The 21,488-nt window shown below is 39.2% G+C and overlaps 2 protein-coding genes across 4 annotated transcripts in view; both read right to left on the bottom strand.

Moving 5' to 3' along the window:
• Positions 1-5,753, bottom strand: part of camkk1b (calcium/calmodulin-dependent protein kinase kinase 1, alpha b) — a 13,870-nt gene extending 8,117 nt beyond the window's left edge. For both annotated transcript variants that reach the window (XM_047392787.1, XM_047392788.1), the window contains exons 1-10: positions 5,499-5,753; positions 5,369-5,416; positions 5,238-5,291; positions 5,110-5,161; positions 2,092-2,225; positions 1,904-1,940; positions 1,794-1,815; positions 1,597-1,685; positions 216-415; positions 54-107 (exon numbers count right to left, since the gene is read on the bottom strand). In XM_047392787.1, the coding sequence (XP_047248743.1) occupies positions 54-107; positions 216-415; positions 1,597-1,685; positions 1,794-1,815; positions 1,904-1,940; positions 2,092-2,225; positions 5,110-5,161; positions 5,238-5,291; positions 5,369-5,416; positions 5,499-5,753 (945 nt within the window). The remainder of the gene's footprint in view (positions 1-53; positions 108-215; positions 416-1,596; positions 1,686-1,793; positions 1,816-1,903; positions 1,941-2,091; positions 2,226-5,109; positions 5,162-5,237; positions 5,292-5,368; positions 5,417-5,498) is intronic.
• Positions 5,700-21,488, bottom strand: LOC124884744 (mitochondrial uncoupling protein 2-like). 2 transcript variants are annotated; one of them, XM_047392789.1, is made up of 8 exons: positions 20,463-21,488; positions 16,078-16,285; positions 15,121-15,324; positions 14,016-14,117; positions 13,757-13,937; positions 13,610-13,688; positions 7,672-7,804; positions 5,700-5,836 (listed from the first exon to the last, which is right to left on the bottom strand). In XM_047392789.1, the coding sequence occupies exons 1-8, from the start codon at positions 20,586-20,588 to the stop codon at positions 5,829-5,831; spliced, it is 1,041 nt and encodes a 346-aa protein (XP_047248745.1). In that variant the 5' UTR covers positions 20,589-21,488; the 3' UTR covers positions 5,700-5,828. The 2 variants fall into 2 exon arrangements, with proteins under 2 accessions (XP_047248745.1, XP_047248746.1); XM_047392790.1 differs by lacking the exons at positions 5,700-5,836; positions 7,672-7,804 and adding an exon at positions 8,276-8,413.

Below are 21,488 nucleotides of genomic sequence, written 5' to 3'. Positions count from 1 at the left end.
CATTTAAAGGAAATGTTAGGTTGTTTATACAAACATCCTGCAGTCAGCATTACCTCCCCAAAGACAAAGCAGTACAGCGTGATGCCCATCGCCCACACGTCTAACGCCTGTGGAACAAACACACCAGCTGTCAGAAGACGCCTTCACTTATAAGCTTCTTGTTGGCAGTTTGTCGGTAAATCACAAACTGTGTAATTCACTGATGAACATCTCACCTTCCCACTGAAGCTCTGCTGGTGCTCGCTCATCATCTCAGGAGCCATGAAGGCCGGAGTGCCCGCCGTGCCCGACAGGAGGGCATCGGGCCCCTCAAACTCATTACTGACACCGAAGTCTGCGAGCTTGACGTGACCGTCGTCCCCTAGCAGCAGGTTGGAGGGTTTGATGTCTCGGTGGATGATCTTATGGTAGTGCACTGCACACACACACACACACACACACACACACACACACACATATATATAAATACAGAGAGTGCAAGGTTAAGTCATGACTGAAGAAGAATCAGAATCAGAATGTCTTTTATTATCATTGTCTCAGGGAAACTGAGGAAAAAGCTACCTGGTCAGCACATGAGAAATAAAAAATGTATGTAAAGATAAATAATCTCATTAAAAACGCCTCTGGGAAAATCTTTCAAATCTATGAATGTAGTAATTTTTTTTATTCTAAAAAAGAAACCTACAATTTGGAAAAATAAAGAATAAATGAATGATTTTAGGTGAAAGAAAGACAAGAAAACCATTTCTACAAAGAATAATTTTATTTTTCACGTCTCCAATGAGTAAAAAAATAATAAAATGAAAATAAATCAAAATAATGATAATGATAATAATTAACTAAGAAATAAATAGATAAAAAGGGGTGGGTGCAAAAAAGCATAATATAGCAAAACAGGCCTATAATTTTCAGCAAAACATTAAGTAACATTTCAGAAAGCAACACAACAACAAAAAAAAACATGAAATCCTTTTTAAAATTTAAAGATTTGCTTTTTTTCCTGTTGTGTAAAATCTATCATCTCACGCTTTCTGCTGTCTGTTGCTCTGTCCTTCTTTTATTATCCTACATGACCAGGCCGTTTAATTTTAATAGATTTGAACACTTCTATGCATTCCTCCTTGATTATTTTTCACGTCAACATCATTAAAGTCTTAACATTGAGAGGACACCTATGCTCATTATACTCAAACTACAAATCAAGACTATTTGTGGCAATTAAACAAAACAAAACAAAACAAAAAACCTCTTTTTGTTGCTTTTGTTGTTTGCTCTGTTTCAAAAATTCTAATTACTAATTTATTAAAACAAAATTATGATGAATTAGAAATTTAAATATTTGAATTCATCATCTTTTAGTTCTGACACCTATTTATTAAGTAATTATAGGCTGATACGTATGGGCTCCTTGGTTTTAGTGAACAAGCTAATAGTGGAAGTGAGATACTTCTATTATTTAAGTAATTGTAGCTCTTCACAAAGTCTTTCATCTCCTCACTAAGCAAATTTTAAACACTAGCAACCCCTCATGACTGAAACAGGTATTCTTGTGACCCAAAAACTGTTGATGAAAACAGGCCCAGTCTCGTAACTCACAGTACTCTATTCCCAGGACGACGTCTCTGAAGTAAAAGCGAGCCTGATCCTCGGTTAAAGGGCTGTCTGTGGGTACCTCCATCACAGGCCTGAGGTACAAAGAGATAAAAACAACACACAAACCTTATTGCATCCCATGGTGACCACCTCTGTGGCATCTAACATATCAAGCTGATGGATTATTAGACAAAACATACCCCTCTTTCATCAGTTCGAAGGCTTAAAGACAAAACAATCAGAATTTAATGATCTATTGACTTTGTTTTTGATTATTATGCCGCAGTAGACAAAATGAATGATTCCCTACCCATGTGAAGTCCATCTTCATCAGGGTCATCAAGCACCTGCAAGACACATCAACACTACTATCTGTTTGTTTAGTTATTTTTTACATTATATAAATTGTTATTGTTAAAATATTTCCTGATCTGGTATGGAGTCCATTAAATTAACGATGTATTTGTACACATTGCTCTGTGTTGCCATCTTGCCTACCTCTATCAGTTTAACTACGTTGGGATGGTCCAGCTTCTTGAGGATGGCGATCTCTCGGTACACTCTCTCCAAAGGCTGCATGGATTTGGGGAACAGATCCTGCTGAGAGTTTGACCCCTGAGGAGGCAGGCGACCTGGAAGTACAAACACACACAAACATCTCCGGTCTGAATGAAAGACATATTCATTTTGGGCTTTTAATGAGCAATTTGTTGCCACATTCTTGTTCAGCATGAGGGATTGCTGCAAAGCTAACAACTCAGTGCAATCCAACAGTCCACTCTCACCAATGGATTTTTTGTGATTGGTCACTGGGTAGAAAATACACGAAGAGACTCGGACATCCATATAATCTCCGACTGATGTTATGGTAAATGTCTCTCAGCAAGCTGAAGAGAAAAAACACCACTTTCCGTAGCCATCAACAAGCTTCTGGCAATATTCTAGGTGCGATTACATAGAGCTTATTTAAATTGGTTCATCATTGTCCATTGCCTGACTTTCAGCCTGTATAATTTTTTAAACAGTGTTTGGGTCAGGGCTTCCAAAACCGTAAAGTTAACCTGCTTTACCCATGGAAAATTATTTCTGATGTTTTTAGGGATAATTGCCCTGTTATGAATGTAAACCATCCTGCTGTGGATTTTGGGTAATTTTAAGAATTAAAGAAGTAGCCACACTTCATTATTCCATCCACATTGTGCAATGAACAAGCAACTCTGGCAGCAAACAGCCCTCATCATAATGCATAAAACTCTTCCCCAGCAGGTATTTGGCTTATCTATGTGGTCAGCTGCAAATTTAAGTTATGCTTGAAGGATTTTTGAGCAGGAGTTAATTTCTTATTTGGCACCCTTTCTGTCTACGCTGATGTTAAACAGGCTTCACACTGGGCTGTGACATTGGTGTTCCAGCAACCAGTTTTTGACTGGTTCCTAACAAATTGCTGAGTCAAACAGGGGTAGGATTTCATAAGCATTGGCCTTTCCTGCTCCTTTTGAACTGAATTTGAAGGTTTTATTTTAAGTTGGATTATTATACTTTTTTTCAGCTGACATTTGTTCTTTAAATGTTCACAAAAAAGATTTTATTCATTCATTCATTCATAGATAGATTTTATTCAAAACAGGTTTTTAAATGCATAAAGCAGACTAGCATTACAGATTCTGGAATGCCCTACCAAAGCCCTGTAACCTCAGCCCTATTGCCACAGCCTTTTGCCACATTTCAGGCTTCAAATATAAAGATATAAAATTCAAATTTTTTGTGAAGAATCAACAACAAGTGGGAAACAATTGTGAAGTGGAATGAATTTTATTGGATGTGTCAAACGTTTTTAACAAATAGAAAACTGAAAAATGGGGCGTGCAATATTATTCGGCCCCTTTATTTTCAGTGCAGCAAACTCACTCCAGAAGTTCAGTGAGGATCTCTGAATGATCCAATGTTGTCCCAAATGACTGATGATGATAAATAGAATCCACCTGTGTGTAATCAAGTCTCCGTATAAATGCACCTGTTCTGTGAAAGTCTCAGGGTTCTGTTCAAAGCGCAGAGAGCATCATGAAGACCAAGGAACACACCAGGCAGGTCCGAGATACTGTTGTGGAGAAGTTTAAAACCGGATTTGGATACAAAAGGATTTCCCAAGCTTTAAACATCCCAAGGAGCACTGTGCAAGCAATCATATTGAAATGGAAGGAGTATCAGACCACTGCAAATCTACCAAGACCCGGACGTCCCTCTAAACTTTCATCTTGAACAAGGAGAAGACTGATCAGAGATGCAGCCAAGAAGCCCATGATCACTCTGGATGAACTGCAGAGATCTACAGCTGAGGTGGGAGAGTCTGTCCATAGGACAACAATCGTACACTGCACAAATCTGGCTTTTATGGAAGAGTGGCAAGAAGAAAACCATTTCTCAAAGATATCCATAAAAAGTCTCGTTTAAAGTTTGCCACAAGCCACCTGGGAGACACACCAAACATGTGGAAGAAGGTGCTCTGGTCAAATGAAACCAAAATCGAACTGTTTGGCCACAATGCAAAACGATATGTTTGGCGTAAAAGCAACACAGCTCATCACCTTGAACACACCATCCCCACTGTCAAACATGGTGGTGGCAGCATCATGGTTTGGGCCTGCTTTTCATCAGCAGGAACAAGGAAGATGGTCAAAATCGATGGGAAGATGGATGGGGCCAAATACAGGACCATTCTGGAAGAAAACCTGTTGGAGTCTGCAAGAGACCTGAGACTGGGATGGAGATTTATCTTCCAACAAGACAATGATCCAAACATAAAGCCAAATCTACAATGGAATGGTTCACAAATAAACGTATCCAGGTGTTGGAATGGCCAAGTCAAAGTCCAGACCTGAATCCAATTGAGAATCTGTGGAAAGAGTTGAAGACTGGTGTTCACGAACGCTCTCCATCCAACCTCACTGAGCTCGAGCTGTTTTGCAAGGAAGAATGGGCAAGAATTTCAGTCTCTTGATGTGCAAAACTGATAGAGATATACCCCAAGAGACTTGCAGCTGTAATTGCAGCAAAGGGTGGCGCTACAAAGTATTAATGCAAGGGGGCCAAATAATATTGCACGTCCCACTTTTCAGCTTTTTATTTGTTAAAAAAGTTTGACACATCCAATAAATTTCATTCCACGATTGTGTCCCACTTGTTGATTCTTCACAAAAAATTTGAATTTTATATCTCTATGTTTGAAGCCTGAAATGTGGCAAAAGGTTGACCAGTTCAAGGGGGCCGCGTACTTTCGCAAGGCACTGTAAATGCTTGAGTCTGTATTTATCATTTCGATTTTCCGTGGATTAATGAAAATCCACAGATAATTCAAGTGGTGCATCCAATTCTTGCTTTGAAAGTTAATTAAAGCTGAGCCTTGTATAATTATTCCACCCTGAAAAAAACACAGCTCAAATAAATCATTAAAACACCAAATCAACATCAATTTCATTAAGATAATAAGTGAATGGAAACTTTTCCCTTTTCACTCACGCAAAAATCCACAAAGCCTCATCAGCTTCTTCTTTGACACGACCTTCATTGCCTAATTAAAAAAATAAGGTTAATGATGTTTTCATTAAACTACAATTAGCTTCAAGCTGTTTAAAGGCTCAACTTACATAGTACTGTTCAGAATCTTCACTATAGGCTAGTTTCACCACTCCATATGAGCCCTGCAGGGAACAAATACACAAGCTTTATAAATCAACAATCATAAATAAAAACAGTGTGTTTCATACTGATGGGTCACCTTTCCAATCTCTTTCTTCAGTTTATACTGGTTGAGCTGGAGACAGTCCTGTAAAGGTGAAATGGGAAGTTTTAGTCTCAGAAATTAAAAGCTCAGGTAAGTCTGAAACAGACAGTTTGAGTTTCCTCACATCAGCATCAGTGATGGACACCCGTTTGGTCTCGATGGTCGGCTGCCGGGCCACACGGCTCCCCCTCTCCTGCAGAGACATCTTCCTGTCTGTCAGGCATGCCCTTTGGCCTACGATAGACCTGGGTGCTCCTGACCTGTAGCCGTTAGGAGGGGTCAAGCGGTTGGCAGCTGTGTTCATGGATGCCACCATGTCGGCAAGCTCGCCCTGAGGGTCTGAGTCCATCTCTGGTTTGAAGAGACTGTCAGAGCTCATGGTTTTCCTGATGGTTCTGCCTTCTTCACAGTTGATAGTCCGACAGATGGTTCAGTTGGATGGGCACACAAGGCATCACTGCACTGAGAGGAATGATGGAAAAAGGATGTGAAAGTGATGTATGGAAACATGTTTTTAGTTGGTGAAGAAGAGCTTTTTCTACAAGAACATTGGCTCATCCTGGAGGTGAACTTCTGACACATCAGGGACCCTTGACTATCAGTCGAACATAAGTTAAACAGAGGGATATTGGCAACACAAACAGCATCAGCAGTGAGAAGAAGTATTCACAAAAGTGTTCACAGCACTGGAGTTTTTCCACATGTAGTTATGTTACAGCCTTATTCCAAACAGTATGAAATTAATCTCTTTCCTCACAATTCTACACACAATACCCCATAATGATGATATGAAACAAGTTTGTTTGGCATTGTTGCAAATTTATTACAAATAAAAACTAAGAAATCACATTTACATAAGTATTCACAGCCATTGTCACGAAGCTCATAATTGAGCTAAGCTGCACACTGTTTCCACTGATCATCCTTAAGTCCACCTGTAGTAGATTCAGTTGTTTGCACATGATTCCGTTGTATGAAGGGTCTAATCAAGGCTCCTTGTTATATTAAAAGGAAAAGCTGAACCTAAAATCAGAGATAAAGGAAGGCAGTTTTAATTTTTTTCTCTCAACAAATTGTATGGATTTATAAAACCCAACAAATAATAAAAATCATACTTCAGTCAGTCATTTTCTACCACTTATTCCATAGTGGGTCGCGGGGGAGCTGGTGCCTATCTCCAGCAGTCTATGGGCTAAGGGCGGGGTACACCCTGGACAGGTCGCCAGACCTTCGCAGGGCAACACACAAACAACCATGCACACACTCATTCATACACCTAAGGGCAATTTAGAGACCAATTAACCTAACAGACATGTCTTTGGACTGTGGGAGGAAGCCGGAGTACCCGGTGAGAAAAATCATACTTCTCCTTGATAATAAATTTCCCTTTTGTTAGCAAATGTATTTGCTGTATTTTGCCACTTTAATTTAAAATGATGATTAATATTTGTGTTTTTATGTTCTAAAAAATAAAAGAAGAAAACCCAAAGAAAACATCACGTTTTACCTTAAAAACCTTAAATCAGATTGAGCTCATGAAAGCAAAGCTGGCATCAGCTTCTCTAACACTATTACAAAGTTTATAAAAGTGATGGTGCTCCACTTCAATCACTCATTAAACACATCACTACACCATCTGATGAACTAACTTCAAATGTTTTAAAAACTGCAGCCTTGCTGAGAATCACATTTATTTACTATGTGCAGCTGTAACACGATGAGTTAGTGTCTTTTTCCAGGTTTAGAACAGATTTCTACAACATATTTCGACTTTTTATGACAAAGACATCCTTTTCAACAAGCTTACTAAGGGAAACACACCTCAAAGGTGTACTGCAAGAACTACAACAATACCCCTGTTATTTCTGCAAGTTAAAGTGAACCTCTGCAGGTTATTTGCTGAATACTCATCCAGTGGGGCATCTTTTGGGATACAAAGACCAAACATTGATTTGCAAAGCATGAGAATAAGAAGGAAGGTTAACAACTATAAAAGCACCCACAGCCTATCATTAGATAATACTCAACTTCCTATGAATGAGACTCACTGTTACCTGAAATACTGTACAGAGAACTGAAAAGCCTCTTATGTCACTTACCGGAAAGCTTTACCAGCCTTGTAACTTCACAATATTTATACCGAGCACTAAACTCACACACATAAAGCATTTAAAAATGCCGTCTGATGCAACACACACAATTGTGAAAGAGATTTTATATACATTTTTAAAAATGTTTATGCACGCACTGACAAAAAAGCCTGAAGTTCCTCTGAACTTTCTTAAATTTCTACTCACAGGCGTCCTGTTTCCAGGGCTGTTTTTGTGAATCTGTATGCTGATGGGGGCTGAAGCTCCACTCGCTCTGCAGGACATTCACTGACGAGCGGTCAGGGACATCAGCAGTGCGCGTCTTAAGGATTAACTCAGGCTACATATAGATGAAGCAGAGTTATTCTGAGGACAGCAGGACAGTCTGTTGTGTTTATATGCACCACAAAAACACACACCGGGCGATAATCGAGACACTGAGCACATAGCAACTGTTTCTTGGTAAATGTTAGTTAAATAACATATATATAATATCATTTGTATTGAATATATTGTAATACTTTTTGAGTTTGTTGTTACAGTGAAATCATCCAGCATTAAATGCATAAAAATAAATGCTTCAGCTAAACCATGGCTCTTTAGATCATTTAGTTCACAATTACCTTTATTCATACCTCATATGTTGTGGAAATTGTTTGTTTTTAGAAACAAAATGTAATATGATGATTTTGCTTAAAAGTAGACTATAAGTAATCTCTGTGAAAAGAAGTAATAAAAAAACATGAAGTTCTTCCTAACAATAGAAGGCCACTGATTCATGTAATAAAAACTTCTCTTCTGTATCTTCTAACAGGAGATACAGCATATTTATCTTTACGATCCCCACAGTTTGAATGCCAGTCCATCTCCTTTTAATTCAGGGACTTTAGGTGTTGAAGTGGGACACCATCCAGAGGCGGCGGCCATCAGGTCTCTCCTGGAGACAATGCTGAGTGATTGAAGCATGAGATTGAAGTTAAGATTTAGATTTACATTTAGATTTAAATTAACATTTTAAATCTGCAATTGAATGGTGCTATATAAATAAAAGTGCCTTTTTAACAGTTTTGACCAATTCACAACATATTTTAGATCTCTATTTTTACAAAAATATTAAACCATGTATCATTTTTATTTCACTTCACAATTATGCTTTATGTTGGTTTATCACATTAAATCACCCCTAAAATACATTAAGGTTTGTGAGTGAAAGGATGGCAGTTCTAGCATGAATGCTGCATCCCCAGCCAATCAAAATGCAAGGAATAATTTTAATTTTGGGGTGGGATAAATGCAGTTCAGTCCAAAAAAAGCCCACCTAAAATAGTCTCCCTAGTGTCAGCAGCAAGCAGTTTTCTCCTGTTATTTCACACATGAGAATAAATATATCCTGGTGACTTGCTGATTGTATCCACTTTGCCCATTAAGATCAAACATCATTTCCATCACTTAAACATTTCATGTTTCCATTTTTAGATATATAGAAATTTTGCAAGTTTTTGAAGGATGAAAAAAAGCACAAAACTCTCATGTGTTTGAAAAAAGAAATCATATCAAAAAATTAACAGAATAAAAAAAGAAAACCTTTTTATTTCCCAGTCCAAGAAGACAAAATGCACCTAAATATTAATTGTTCCAAATAAATTTAAGGTGTGAATTAATCATTAGTCTAATAAGCTCTGCTTATTTATATTGGAAAATAGTTTGATTGTTGAAGCATTTTGCACCAGAACTATAAAGTAAAAAAAAATTTCCACCAGGCTCGTTATAACATAACTTTAACCTGTCTCTGCATTTCCATGTCAGAGGGAAAACGTTTTTGCACATTTCTCTCTTGGTTAAAGGGTTCATTTCTAGTTTCAGAGGCAGCAGCTGACTGCTGAAATGATGCTGGGTTTAAATAAAATCTAGTTAAAGGCTGGTTCTTCTCTGTCTTTCTTAAAAACTCCAATCTGGAGATGCAAAGCTGCAATGAAGTAGTGAGATCTGGATAAATCATCACTCAAGGCAAACTTGGTGACTATCTTTGTTTATTACAAGACTGCTAAAGCTGCTTTTTTAGGTGTTTTAAAGCTTTGTTTTACTGAGTTGGAAAAACACAAGAACCGTCTTTTAACTCTGCACATTGGTCTCTAGTGATTTCTGATTAGCCTTTAGAGTTAGTGAAATGGTATTTCCATTCTCGCACCAGATCATTCCACAAATTAGATGTTTTCTCAGTGTCACGTTAAGAAATGTGGGTCATTCAACTGCTTCAGGATAAAGTATTAGGTTTAAAACAGTCTGGCCCAGAAAAAAAAGACAAAAAAGGCCTGGAGTCAAATAAAACATGTCGGCATGATTTTTCACAGTGAAAGGAACAACATTTCAGGCTGATGCAGAAATATAATAAACGGTCATATTCAATAAATTAGAATATTATTCTAGTCTATTGAATAATTACACAGACAGTTCTTCAACCTTCATTTGTTAATTATGATGATTCTCTGCTTACAGCCAATAAAAACGTGACATTTAACATTAGATTTTTACAATAGACCAATAAAAATCCCTTTATGATCAAGAAAAGTGGGGTTAATGAAAAATAAATGCATAAGGGTTGTCCAAAGGTACTTTTAATCTGACGATCGAGCCTCAGTGGAACACATATTCTAATTTATTAAATATGACTATCTTATACACTCACCAGCCACTTTATTAGGTACACCTGTCCAACTGCTCATTAACGCAAATTTCTTATCAGCCAATCACATGGCAGCAACTCAATACATTTAGACGATTTGCTGCAGTTCAAACCGAGCATCAGAATGGGGAAGAAAGGTGATTTAAGTGACTTTGAACGTGGCAAGGTTGGTGGTGCCAGACGCCTGGTCTGAGTATTTCAGAAACTGCTGATCTACTGGGATTTTCACGCACTACCATCTCTAGGGTTTACAGAGAATGGGTCGAAAAAGAGAAAATATCCAGTGAGCGGCAGTTCTGTGGGTGCAAATGCCTTGTTGATGCTAGAGGTCAGAGGAGAATGGCCAGACTGGTTCGAGCTGATAGAAAGGCAACGATACCTCAAATAACCACTCGTTGCAACCAAGGCATGCAGAAGAGCATCGCTGAACGCACAACACATTGAACCTTGAGGTGGATGGGCTACAGCAGCAGAAGACCACACCGGGTGCCACTCCTGTCAGCTAAGAACAGGAAACTGAGGCTATAATTCGCACAGGCTCACCAAAATTGGACGAATCATCTCAGACTGGTTTCTTGAACATGACAATGAGTTCACTGGACTCAAATGGCCTCCACAATCACCAGATCCCAATCCAATAGAGCACCTTTGGGGTGTGGTGGAACGGGAGATTTGCATCATAGATGTGCAGCTGACAAATCTGCAGCATCTGTGTGATGCTTTCATGTCAATATGGAGCAAACTCTCTGAGGAATATTTCCAGTACCTTGTTGAATCTATGCCACGAAGGATTAAGGCAGTTCTGAAGGCAAAACGGGTCCAACCCGGTGCTAGCAAGGTGTACCTAATGAAGTGGCCGGTGAGTGTATATATCATCTCTGGAAAGCACCTTCACATCATGGTGGTGGTGGTAAAGAAACATCAGGACAAAAAGAACTGAAGTGGAACAAACCTTGCAACAATTTTTCTCTGGACTAGATAAAAAGCAATCTACAACTGCTCTTTTAAATACCTGCTGCAAACCTATCGTCCTGCAGTCACTTTGCAAAAATGCAAATGTTTGCTTTTGACAAAAGAATACAATAGAGATAACCTTTATTGTCCCACAATGGGGAAATTCACGATGGAGCTCTTTTTTAGTTTGCATCTAGATAAGACCATTTTCTCAAGTGGTCCATAGAACCCGTCCATTTTAGCCCCCTGTGGGTGCAACAAGGGAAGCATCAAAAGTAAAGATAAATGCTGGATTATTAGAAGCAAACCACATCTCTGATTTCAGCTGACCTTTTCTTACTTTTGACATAAGTAAAACCATATAAAAATAAATTACAACACAAAAAGCAAACTAGAAGCTTCATGATGGTTTATTTCAGTCTTTAGTAAAACTGTCCGTTTTAGATATTTAGGCTTTTAGTTGAGTTGATTCTGTGAACAGTTTTAGAAATGGCCCAAAACCCAGCGATAGAAACAGGTTGTTTGCATCTAATACTGTAAGTGACAAATTGTATATTTGTCCATTCATTGTAATTGCTTATTATATGCACAGCACAGTATCTTTGAGGTTTGAGTTCCCGGCTTTAGTTTCTTTACTGATAAAAGAAACTAAACTATGGCAAAATGGGAAGAAGCTCTGGATATATAAATAATCACTTAACATGGAACGCCTTTACAAATATTTAGTTTAGTTTTGTCCACAGATCACCTGAATATGGCCAAGGTGTGATGTAGCCCAGCACCACAAAACTAATCTGTGAAGAAACCTCTCATGAGCTTTGAAGGACTAATGGAGGAGGTGGAGCTCATTCACAGGCAACTAAATGTGACAAAAAAAAAAAAAAAATTAGTAACTTGAAAATTATATTTTAAACCCCTACAGCCAGAATTATTTTATTATGTCATTGTTTCCCAAACAGGTCCAATAAGGGATTATACTGAAGAATATTTAGTGGAGGATACTACTAGACACAAGGTATACAGCGGCAGAGTGACATTCATCAGAATGTGGAACAATGTTTGGCTAATCCTCTTCAGAATTATAGCACTCCACAATTTAACTCTCCCACAGTCCTGGCTAAGCCGTAGTAGAGTGAGGCAGATGTCACTGGAGGTGCCAGAAAGAACTGCATGCAGGGTTGCTCTGACCACCCCAGGACCAAAAATCAAGGGCAGTGGTCAGAAATGTGATGTTGAGGGCTCCCTGCAGCCCGGCGTGTGGGAAAACTCTGAAGGAAACAGAGGAAAACTCCAGTAGCGCACACAGGGTCCGTGCGACCCCTCCAGGACTGCGGGAGGGTGTATGACACATTTACCTCATTTTAACAAATATTTAATGACAAATGAAAAGTCAAAATCCTTTATTGTAATTTGTTATATACTGAGGTCAATGGTATATTTTTTGATCAAATCTGATGAAGTCTGTATAACCCTGAAGATTAATCAATTGAGTAGTAAGATCGTTGAATGTTCATTCATAATTTGAGACGTGCTGTTTAATCATCAATAAAAGTAGTTTTGTGTAACTTCTGTGGTAGCTATTGTCCTGAATATGTGTACATTACCTTTTGTCTGAGTAATAACACAAGTATAAAAAGATGGTATTAGTGGGTTAAACAGTCCAATAAGAGTGATAGAATGCACTACTTTAGTTTCCAAACTACTAAAATAGTCTTTCTTGTAATAACGGAAAAGTGTAGCAGCCTTCTTTCAGCCAGCTGACCAGCAATGCATTGCTACAGTTGGGGAAGGAGCAGTACTGCATTACTTTCCATACAACCTGAAAAAACTCCTGACACATTATAACCACTTAATATTCATTACAAAATAAAGAAAGAAACATTGACAGGATGCCCCAAAGCTTCATCAATACAATTATATCTTTAGACTTTCTTTTATTTTCTCACATACAAAAACGGTTTGAAACAGTTTCTTTAGCAAAAACAGGTACAAAGTCAAACAGTAAATTGCACAGTTTTAAAATTCTGCTTATTCCATTTTTCATGTAATGTAAAAACTAGTGTAGGGTTATTTATATGCTTTTTTAAGAATATCCTCTTAGTGGATTCATGTGGTCTGAGATACAAAATGTGAAAATGCACAGAACATCTGAACCCATTGTGCTCCTGTTGAAGTGGTAGAAGAACTTCCCTCTTAACCAAAGAATCTGAGTTACTCTCATTTTGATTTCAGAGAACTTTTAATAAGATTTTAACTCCGTTAACATGCTTAGTTAATTATTTGAAAATTCTGGTTTAAGGTAATAACCTCTTAGATAACCACTTCAATTTTTACCTAAAATAATAATTACCTGCAGTTTGCCTTAGAAGACCAGCTTCTCTGGTGAGAAACATGGTCCAGATCAACTGCTCACTATCAACACTGCTGCAGATACTACTGCACAGCCTTGGTGTTAGCTAGTGGTCACACAGTTCTGAATCAAGACTCCCACGGCAGCTGAAACCTTACCACAGCCTTTTGAATCTGCTCGTAGCTTACAAACATCACGATGTTCCAGGATCCCAGGCGAAGAAACGAAGGCATGAAGCTACAAAGTCAGAATCAGATGATTAGATGTGAGATTAAATCTCCCTGGTTTTTAACAATGACACCTACCCCTTATAAAAAGCTGAGGGCCCCTCTTTAAGCAGCATGGTTAGAGCACATTTCATGGCGCCACCATACTGCCCAGGCACTGAGTTCATGAAGCGAGTTTTTACCACGTCCACTGGAGATGCAACGACTGTGGTGCAGAAGCCTGCTGCAACGGCTGCAGTAAAGTGACACGGCATGTTGTCTGCAGAGAAAACACAGTGAACGCTTCATTAAAGTCCACAAAGACTGGAGAGGGATCAACAGTGGAGGGCAAACCTACCAGTCATCAGTTTGCTCTTCAGGATCTCCTCTTTAATGATGTCATAGGTCACCAGCTCGGAGCAGTTCACGATGGCGTTACGAGCTATGTTCAGCAGACAGCCTGAAAAAACAAGTCTGATTCAGTCAGAAAATATAAACAAACTGGAAGAACAATAACAGAGGACTTAAAACACCACATAACAGCAGACCAACATGAGTGAGATGGTCTTTGCAGGGTCTTGGAGACATTTTCCGAGGTAGCTCAAGGACATTTTGTACTCGAGAAGAATTTGAGAAGGCAGAGTGTATGAACTGAGTAAACTGACACTGTGCCGTGATTAGTGCACAGTGAGATTGGTCTGGCACCCTGTAAACGTTCCAAGCTGGGAAGAGGCGCCTGCACCTCAAAACTGCTGAGAGTCACGGAAGATTTTCAGCCTGTAATTGAAATACATCCTACTAGAAGGGAGCAAGAGGAGTAAAAAGTGTGTGTGAAGTTTCATGGGGTTTAAAATGTTATTTCTATATTAATTGCATCATGGAGGCTAAAAAACAACTTCAGGCTTTAGAGCTTTGATGTGAACTCCTTACAGTAATCAGCTAAAAATCACTTAAATATCAATCTTTTGACAGCTCCTGATTGAAAGTACTACACATAGATGGCATGCTTGGTAGTGGGCAGGTTTCTGTACAGAAAACATCCTCACCTGCAACCTGGCATCTAGGAATGCAGCATCATAACTGCCTTCACAATAACGATCCTGAATTTACCAAATAAATTCTCATTTCTCAGTTTACCAAGATGCAGACAAATTGAAAATAATGTGGAGGTTCTGGGGGTTCCAGTACATTTTATGTGAAAATCCAATACTTACAAACAAATTAAATTTAGTAATCAAATTTCCATAGTTTTCCATGCAGGAATCTAGTTCAGTACTCCAGTTGCTTTTTCTGTAAATATCCAAACCTGTAAAATCATTAGGTCCAATTTCTGATTTTCAAATGCATTACACCAAATAATATAATAATAATTAAGCAGTGGGTCTTGTGAAAAAAATGCAAATGTCTGCATTTAAAAACATAACACTTACAGTAAAACATATAAATTATGACTTTGAAAATACCTTTCCAGAGCCCTCTGAGGCCCTCGTCTCTTGCTATGGTCCTATAAGCATCGGTGGTGCTGCTGTATCTCTTCACGTAGCCATTCTCAGGCTGATGGATCTGAGCCTGGAACCTGACCTTCACCACATCGGTGGGCTGAGCAAACACCACCGCCATCGCTCCTGTGGTGGAGCCCGCCAGCAGTCGAGCCCCAAGTCCAGGACCTGTCACACAGCAATTCATGAAACATGTAATTTCTCATGAAATATATTGTTGGGCTTTAAATATGCTGTCAAAGTTTTACAGGCTACATATAACATCTTGAATTTTCTTCTAGTCTTGATGTGCAGACTTTCAGCTTTACTGGTTCTTCTTGGCCAGCCACCAGAAAACATGGGATGCACAATGAAGTTTTTACCAGTAAAAAACTATAAATTTGTTGTAACAAGGGCTGCAGCCTGCAAATATTGGCTGTTTCAGTAAGAAACCTGACTTTACACTTTATTTGACTCTATACCGTGAAGGCTGGTTCTGAACAGCAAGTTCTGTATAGTTTTTTTTAGGTTTTATTAAAAGAGAAAGAAATCTATTTATAGAGAACATACAATAGGAGTTTTTCCTTTAGCAGGATCAATAAAAAATGTGTGGACAGATTTGGATAGGTAGGGTAAACACATGTTAAAGGGATTTTAATCTGGAGCTGAGGCCAACATTTTATTCTGCCCTGGTGTAGCTACTGCTGTTTGACACGAGGGGGCAGTATTGGACCTTAGCGCTTCTCTTAAACAGGCGAAAGACAAGCTGACCTGTGTCCTCTTAGAGCAAACTTTAATCTGTTTTAATCATACTGTGAAAATGAGTCACAGAAAGGCTAAAACTGTTACACTTAGTCTAAAACCTTAATTATCATTTGAATTTTTATAGCTGAAGCTTCTAGAAAGTTTTCACATGAATGCGGTGTAGGTCAGCAGACATACTCTCTGATTCCTGGGCATAGAGCTGCTTCATGGTGTCGTACAGTCCGATCCGAACCGAGGCAAAGCACATCTGTCTGTGCAGTCCTGCCAGGAGCCCATTGTACAGATTCCTGGGCCCCTCGTTCTGTACAATGGTGATAATGGTGCCAAATACACCTCTGTACTTTGCTTTCTGACCTTTTAGTAGGGCCTTAGATTCACCCTGGACCTGAGGAAATATTGTTAAAAATTTTAAAAACATGTAGAGACTAAGAGAACATTTGTATCTACAGTGCTTATAAAAATATTTACATTCCTTGAACTTTTAAAGTTTGTCAAGTTTCAACATCAAATGTCCAGCTATTTTATTGGGATTTTATGTGACAGGCCAACCCAAAGTAGCACGTTTGTGAAGTGGATGGAAATAGTTGATGGTTTTCAAACATTTTGACAGATAAATATATTTGTTGCAAAATATCTTACCTCAGATTGAATAGGGAGCATTTATAAAAACTTCTTAAGTCTTGCCACAAATTCTCAATTGGTTTCACATCTGGGCTTGACTGGGCCATTCTAATGCTTAAATATGATTTGATGTAAACTGTTCCATTGTGGTTGTATGTTTAATGTCGTCCTGCAGCCCCAGTTTAAAGGCTTTTGAAGCCTTAAACTGCAGATTGCAGATTGCATCCAGTCAGTGACTTGCAGCATTCCCTCCTCCTGGATGAGCATGTAGAGACAGTGGACAGTCACTGGCGTTGACTTTGCAGCAATCCCTCATACTGAGCATGCATGTAGCAACAGTGGAGAGGAAAAACTCCCTTTTAACAGGAAGAAACCTCCAGCAGAACCAGGCTCAGTGTGAGCGGCCATCTGCCACGACCGACTGGGGGTTTGAGAGAACAGAGCAGAGATACAAAGAGAACAAAGAAGCACTGATCCAGGAGTCCTTTCTATGGGAAGGAAAAGTAAATGTTAATGGATGTAGCTCCTTTAGTCGTTTCACCTAGAAAGAAAGAACAGATAAACTGAGCCAGTTTTCAAGGATAGAGTCTGAAAGAGAGCACATATAATTAGTTACAGTTAAGCTCAGTCAATTGCCATGTCTATGAGAGAGAAAGGGTTAAACACTAAAAGACAGGGCCAAGTGGATCATCGGTAGAGGGTGAGCATTAAGTTGTTGCCAGCAGAAGCTCGGACGATTCCCCCCTCCAGAAAGGTGTCACAAGTAGACAGAGTCAGGCCAGGTGTAGCTTCTAGGAAGAGAAAAGAGGGAGAACATAAAGTTAAAAGCTGAAATAACCGCAAATAATGCAGAATTAGAGAGTAGTGTGAGAATGTAGCGAAGAGGGTGAAAGTGGTCATTATGTCCTCCAGCAGCCTAAGCCTATAGCAGCATAACTACAGAGATAGCTCAAGATATCCTAAGCCACTCTAACTATAAGCTTTATCAAAAAGGAAAGTTTTAAACCTAGCCTTAAAAGTAGACAATTTGTCCATCTAGAGCCCACTGATGGTCATTGTTATACTAAAAACCACAACGATTGGTATACCTCTCTCTGTCAATCTGACAGAGAGAGGTATCTTCAAGATAAATCTTGGAGAAAGTTGTTCGCTCGGATCTGGCGAAAGTCCAGGAATTTGGCTGTTTGGATTCGCCTTTGAGAATCACCAGCGAGACTCTCAATGCTGACGGAAAATTAAGAGTCAGCCTAACCCAAATAATTATTGTTTTTCTGAATCTGGCTCCCCTGCACGGCCTTGATGGCTGGCTATCTTCAACTTCTCCTGGAAGTTATGTAAACATGACGCTCTGCTCCCTCTGCCCCCTCCCTTCCCTGAGAACATCTGTGGACCTGCTCAGAACTTTGTGGCCGGTTGATGAACATTCCAACGTACCATCAAGGACAATGGTCTCTGTGACAGAGCTTCATGGACTTACTTGCACACACTCACTTGCACACACACACATGCTCAAGCTAAACATATGCATCCACTTAGACCGCCTTCACCGATACCGACATGTTGTTTTATCAACTTGTTGCTTCTTTGTGCTGAGGTTTTTTGCAATCTCAAACTGTATCCTGCTAAGGATAAAGTGTGAAATGTGATTTTTTTCCCTCTACTTACCTAATGTGGCCTCTTTTCTCATCTAACAAGGGCAGCGCCTGTGAGTGGGCAGCAAAGTCTCGGTGACCCGTCCCCCACTTGTCTTGTGTCATGATGTATGTTTGGATGGGTTGTACTGGAATTCTAATTTCCCCTCGGGGATCAATAAAGTATCTTTGAACTTATACTGAGATTAAATTAGACTTATGGTTTTATAGCCCTCAGAGTTAACAGGGCTAAAGATAATATTAGATTTTTATTTATGAAAATATTTCAAAAACCATTATCACCAAGGTGTACAGGTCCTTCTCAACATATTAGCATATTGTGATAAAGTTCATTATTTTCCATAATGTAATGATGAAAATTTAACATTCATATATTTTAGATTCATTGCACACTAACTGAAATATTTCAGGTCTTTTATTGTCTTAATACGGATGATTTTGGCATACAGCTCATGAAAACCCAAAATTCCTATCTCACAAAATTAGCATATTTCATCCGACCAATAAAAGAAAAGTGTTTTTAATACAAAGAACGTCAACCTTCAAATAATCATGTACAGTTATGCACTCAATACTTGGTCGGGAATCCTTTGGCGGAAATGACTGCTTCAATGCGGCGTGGCATGGAGGCAATCAGCCTGTGGCACTGCTGAGGTCTTATGGAGGCCCAGGATGCTTCGATAGCGGCCTTTAGCTCATCCAGAGTGTTGGGTCTTGAGTCTCTCAACGTTCTCTTCACAATATCCCACAGATTCTCTATGGGGTTCAGGTCAGGAGAGTTGGCAGGCCAATTGAGCACAGTGATACCATGGTCAGTAAACCATTTACCAGTGGTTTTGGCACTGTGAGCAGGTGCCAGGTCGCGCTGAAAAATGAAATCTTCATCTCCATAAAGCTTTTCAGCAGATGGAAGCATGAAGTGCTCCAAAATCTCCTGATAGCTAGCTGCATTGACCCTGCCCTTGATAAAACACAGTGGACCAACACCAGCAGCTGACACGGCACCCCAGACCATCACTGACTGTGGGTACTTGACACTGGACTTCTGGCATTTTGGCATTTCCTTCTCCCCAGTCTTCCTCCAGACTCTGGCACCTTGATTTCCGAATGACATGCAGAATTTGCTTTCATCCGAAAAATTTACTTTGAACCACTGAGCAACAGTCCAGTGCTGCTTCTCTGTAGCCCAGGTCTGGGGAATGCGGCACCTGTAGCCCATTTCCTGCACACGCCTGTGCACGGTGGCTCTGGATGTTTCTACTCCAGACTCAGTCCACTGCTTCCGCAGGTCCCCCAAGGTCTGGAATCGGCCCTTCTCCACAATCTTCCTCGGGGTCCGGTCACCTCTTCTCGTTGTGCAGCGTTTTCTGCCACACTTTTTCCTTCCCACAGACTTCCCACTGAGGTGCCTTGATACAGCACTCTGGGAACAGCCTATTCGTTCAGAAATTTCTTTCTGTGTCTTACCCTCTTGCTTGAGGGTGTCAATAGTGGCCTTCTGGACAGCAGTCAGGTCAGCAGTCTTACCCATGATTGGGGTTTTGAGTGATGAACCAGGCTGGGAGTTTTAAAGGCCTCAGGAATCTTTTGCAGGTGTTTAGAGTTAACTCGTTGATTCAGATGATTAGGTTCATAGCTCGTTTAGAGACTCTTTTAATGATATGCTAATTTTGTGAGATAGGAATTTTGGGTTTTCATGAGCTGTATGCCAAAATCATCCATATTAAGACAATAAAAGACCTGAAATATTTCAGTTAGTGTGTAATGAATCTAAAATATATGAATGTTAAATTTTCATCATTACATTATGGAAAATAATGAACTTTATCACAATATGCTAATATTTTGAGAAGGACCTGTATTTGTGTGCTACTTTGTTTTGGTCTATTCCAGTAAAATACATTGATGTTTGTGGCTGTAACATAGCAAAATGTTTAAAAAAAAAAGTTAAGAGGGTATAAAAACTTTAGCTATGCCCTGTATTTAGTGTACAGACAAAAAATGAAAACATAAAACCATTTAGCAATTCAAACTATACATTTTGAAACATGCCACTGCGTTCAAATTCAAATGACCAAACCTGTGGAGAACTTTCATCTTTTACCCCCTTATTATTGTACAGAATTTGATCACATTTGTTTAAAAGTCAAAGTTAAATAATTTAAGTAAGTTCAGCTTGTAAGGATAATTTCCCAGTATCACAAGTCTATTTAGAAGATTAGATTTAAATAAAGTTTACGAAACATTTAAAATCCGTCTCTCATGTCCTGATCGTGATTTTTTTCTTACCTGTAGTCGTACTTTGGCAGTGTCCAACGGGAAGCTGACCAGATCAGCCACGCAGCCAGCCGATCCAGCTGAAAAAATCTTGACAACAGTTGTCGGTGCCAAATCAGATGTTTCTCCTCCCGCCATGTTCAAAACGTCCAAGAATCAACAGTCTTAAAAAACTAAGTCATGCTGTAGGTCTTGGCTTCTGTCATTCTACTGTTTAAGCCAAAAGTTAATACTGTGTCCTTTCATGACTTAATGACTGATGGCATTAAGTTTCAGGTAATAAAAAGAATGGGTTTATTCTTAAAGTAAAGTCCTCTTCTTGTGCCATTACTTGTTGGCACTGAAAATGATTAAACAGAAGGCAAGAATGCAGCAAAAGCAGGTGTGTTGACAGATACCTGCCCGAAGACAGCTGACTTGTTGAAACTATTCTGTACAGTGACTGTTGCACCACCCCCTGAAAACAGCATATACAAGATGAACACGGTGTGCTGCACGCTCAGAAGGGAACACTAAAAGCCTGACTGGCGTGTTATTTAACTCCTGATCCACCTGCTTGGTGACCTGCACATTTGAATAGCTGGTCTGACTGGTGACATACTGGTTTAGACCAGAAATGTGATTAAGGAGGATAGTATCAGCTAAACATGAATTAGTCTTTTATTACAGTAGCATAACCTCACACTGAAAAATCAAACCTTTACTTTAAATCCATTTATTCTGTGATAAAAAACTTCATTTGTTGAAAGAATTAGTTTTCAACTAAACCAGTGGTGGTTAGAGTATTAGTACCATAAATAACCCTTTTAAAATAAATGTAACAAAGAACTTTTTAAGTTCTCCGTTACATTTACTGCCCACTGTGTCTACATGCTCATCCAGGAGGAGTGAATGCTGCAAGTCACTGACTTGATTCAATCTGCTCGGTTTCCTGAGATAGAAAAACCTTTTAAACTATTTGAATAATAAACTGAACCCGAATGCACTGTTTGATAGTTAAGATTAATTATAATGTATGTACCTGACTTGAAATCTGTA

Source organism: Girardinichthys multiradiatus, chromosome 18, assembly GCF_021462225.1.
Source record: "Girardinichthys multiradiatus isolate DD_20200921_A chromosome 18, DD_fGirMul_XY1, whole genome shotgun sequence".
NCBI lineage: Eukaryota > Metazoa > Chordata > Actinopteri > Cyprinodontiformes > Goodeidae > Girardinichthys > Girardinichthys multiradiatus.
The sequence above is the reverse complement of the archived record's forward strand: the minus strand, read 5'-3'. Positions and strand labels throughout refer to the sequence as shown.

Coding starts and splice junctions, on each gene's coding strand:
- LOC124884744 (XM_047392789.1), bottom strand. CDS start 20,588: ATGGCGGGAGGAGAAACATCTGATTTGGCACCGACAACTGTTGTCAAG. Junction 15,325..16,077: donor CTATGCCCAGGAATCAGAGA/GTATGTCTGCTG, acceptor GCTGTGTGACAG/GTCCTGGACTTGGGGCTCGA. Junction 13,689..13,756: donor CCCTCAGCTTTTTATAAGGG/GTAGGTGTCATT, acceptor CTGACTTTGTAG/CTTCATGCCTTCGTTTCTTC.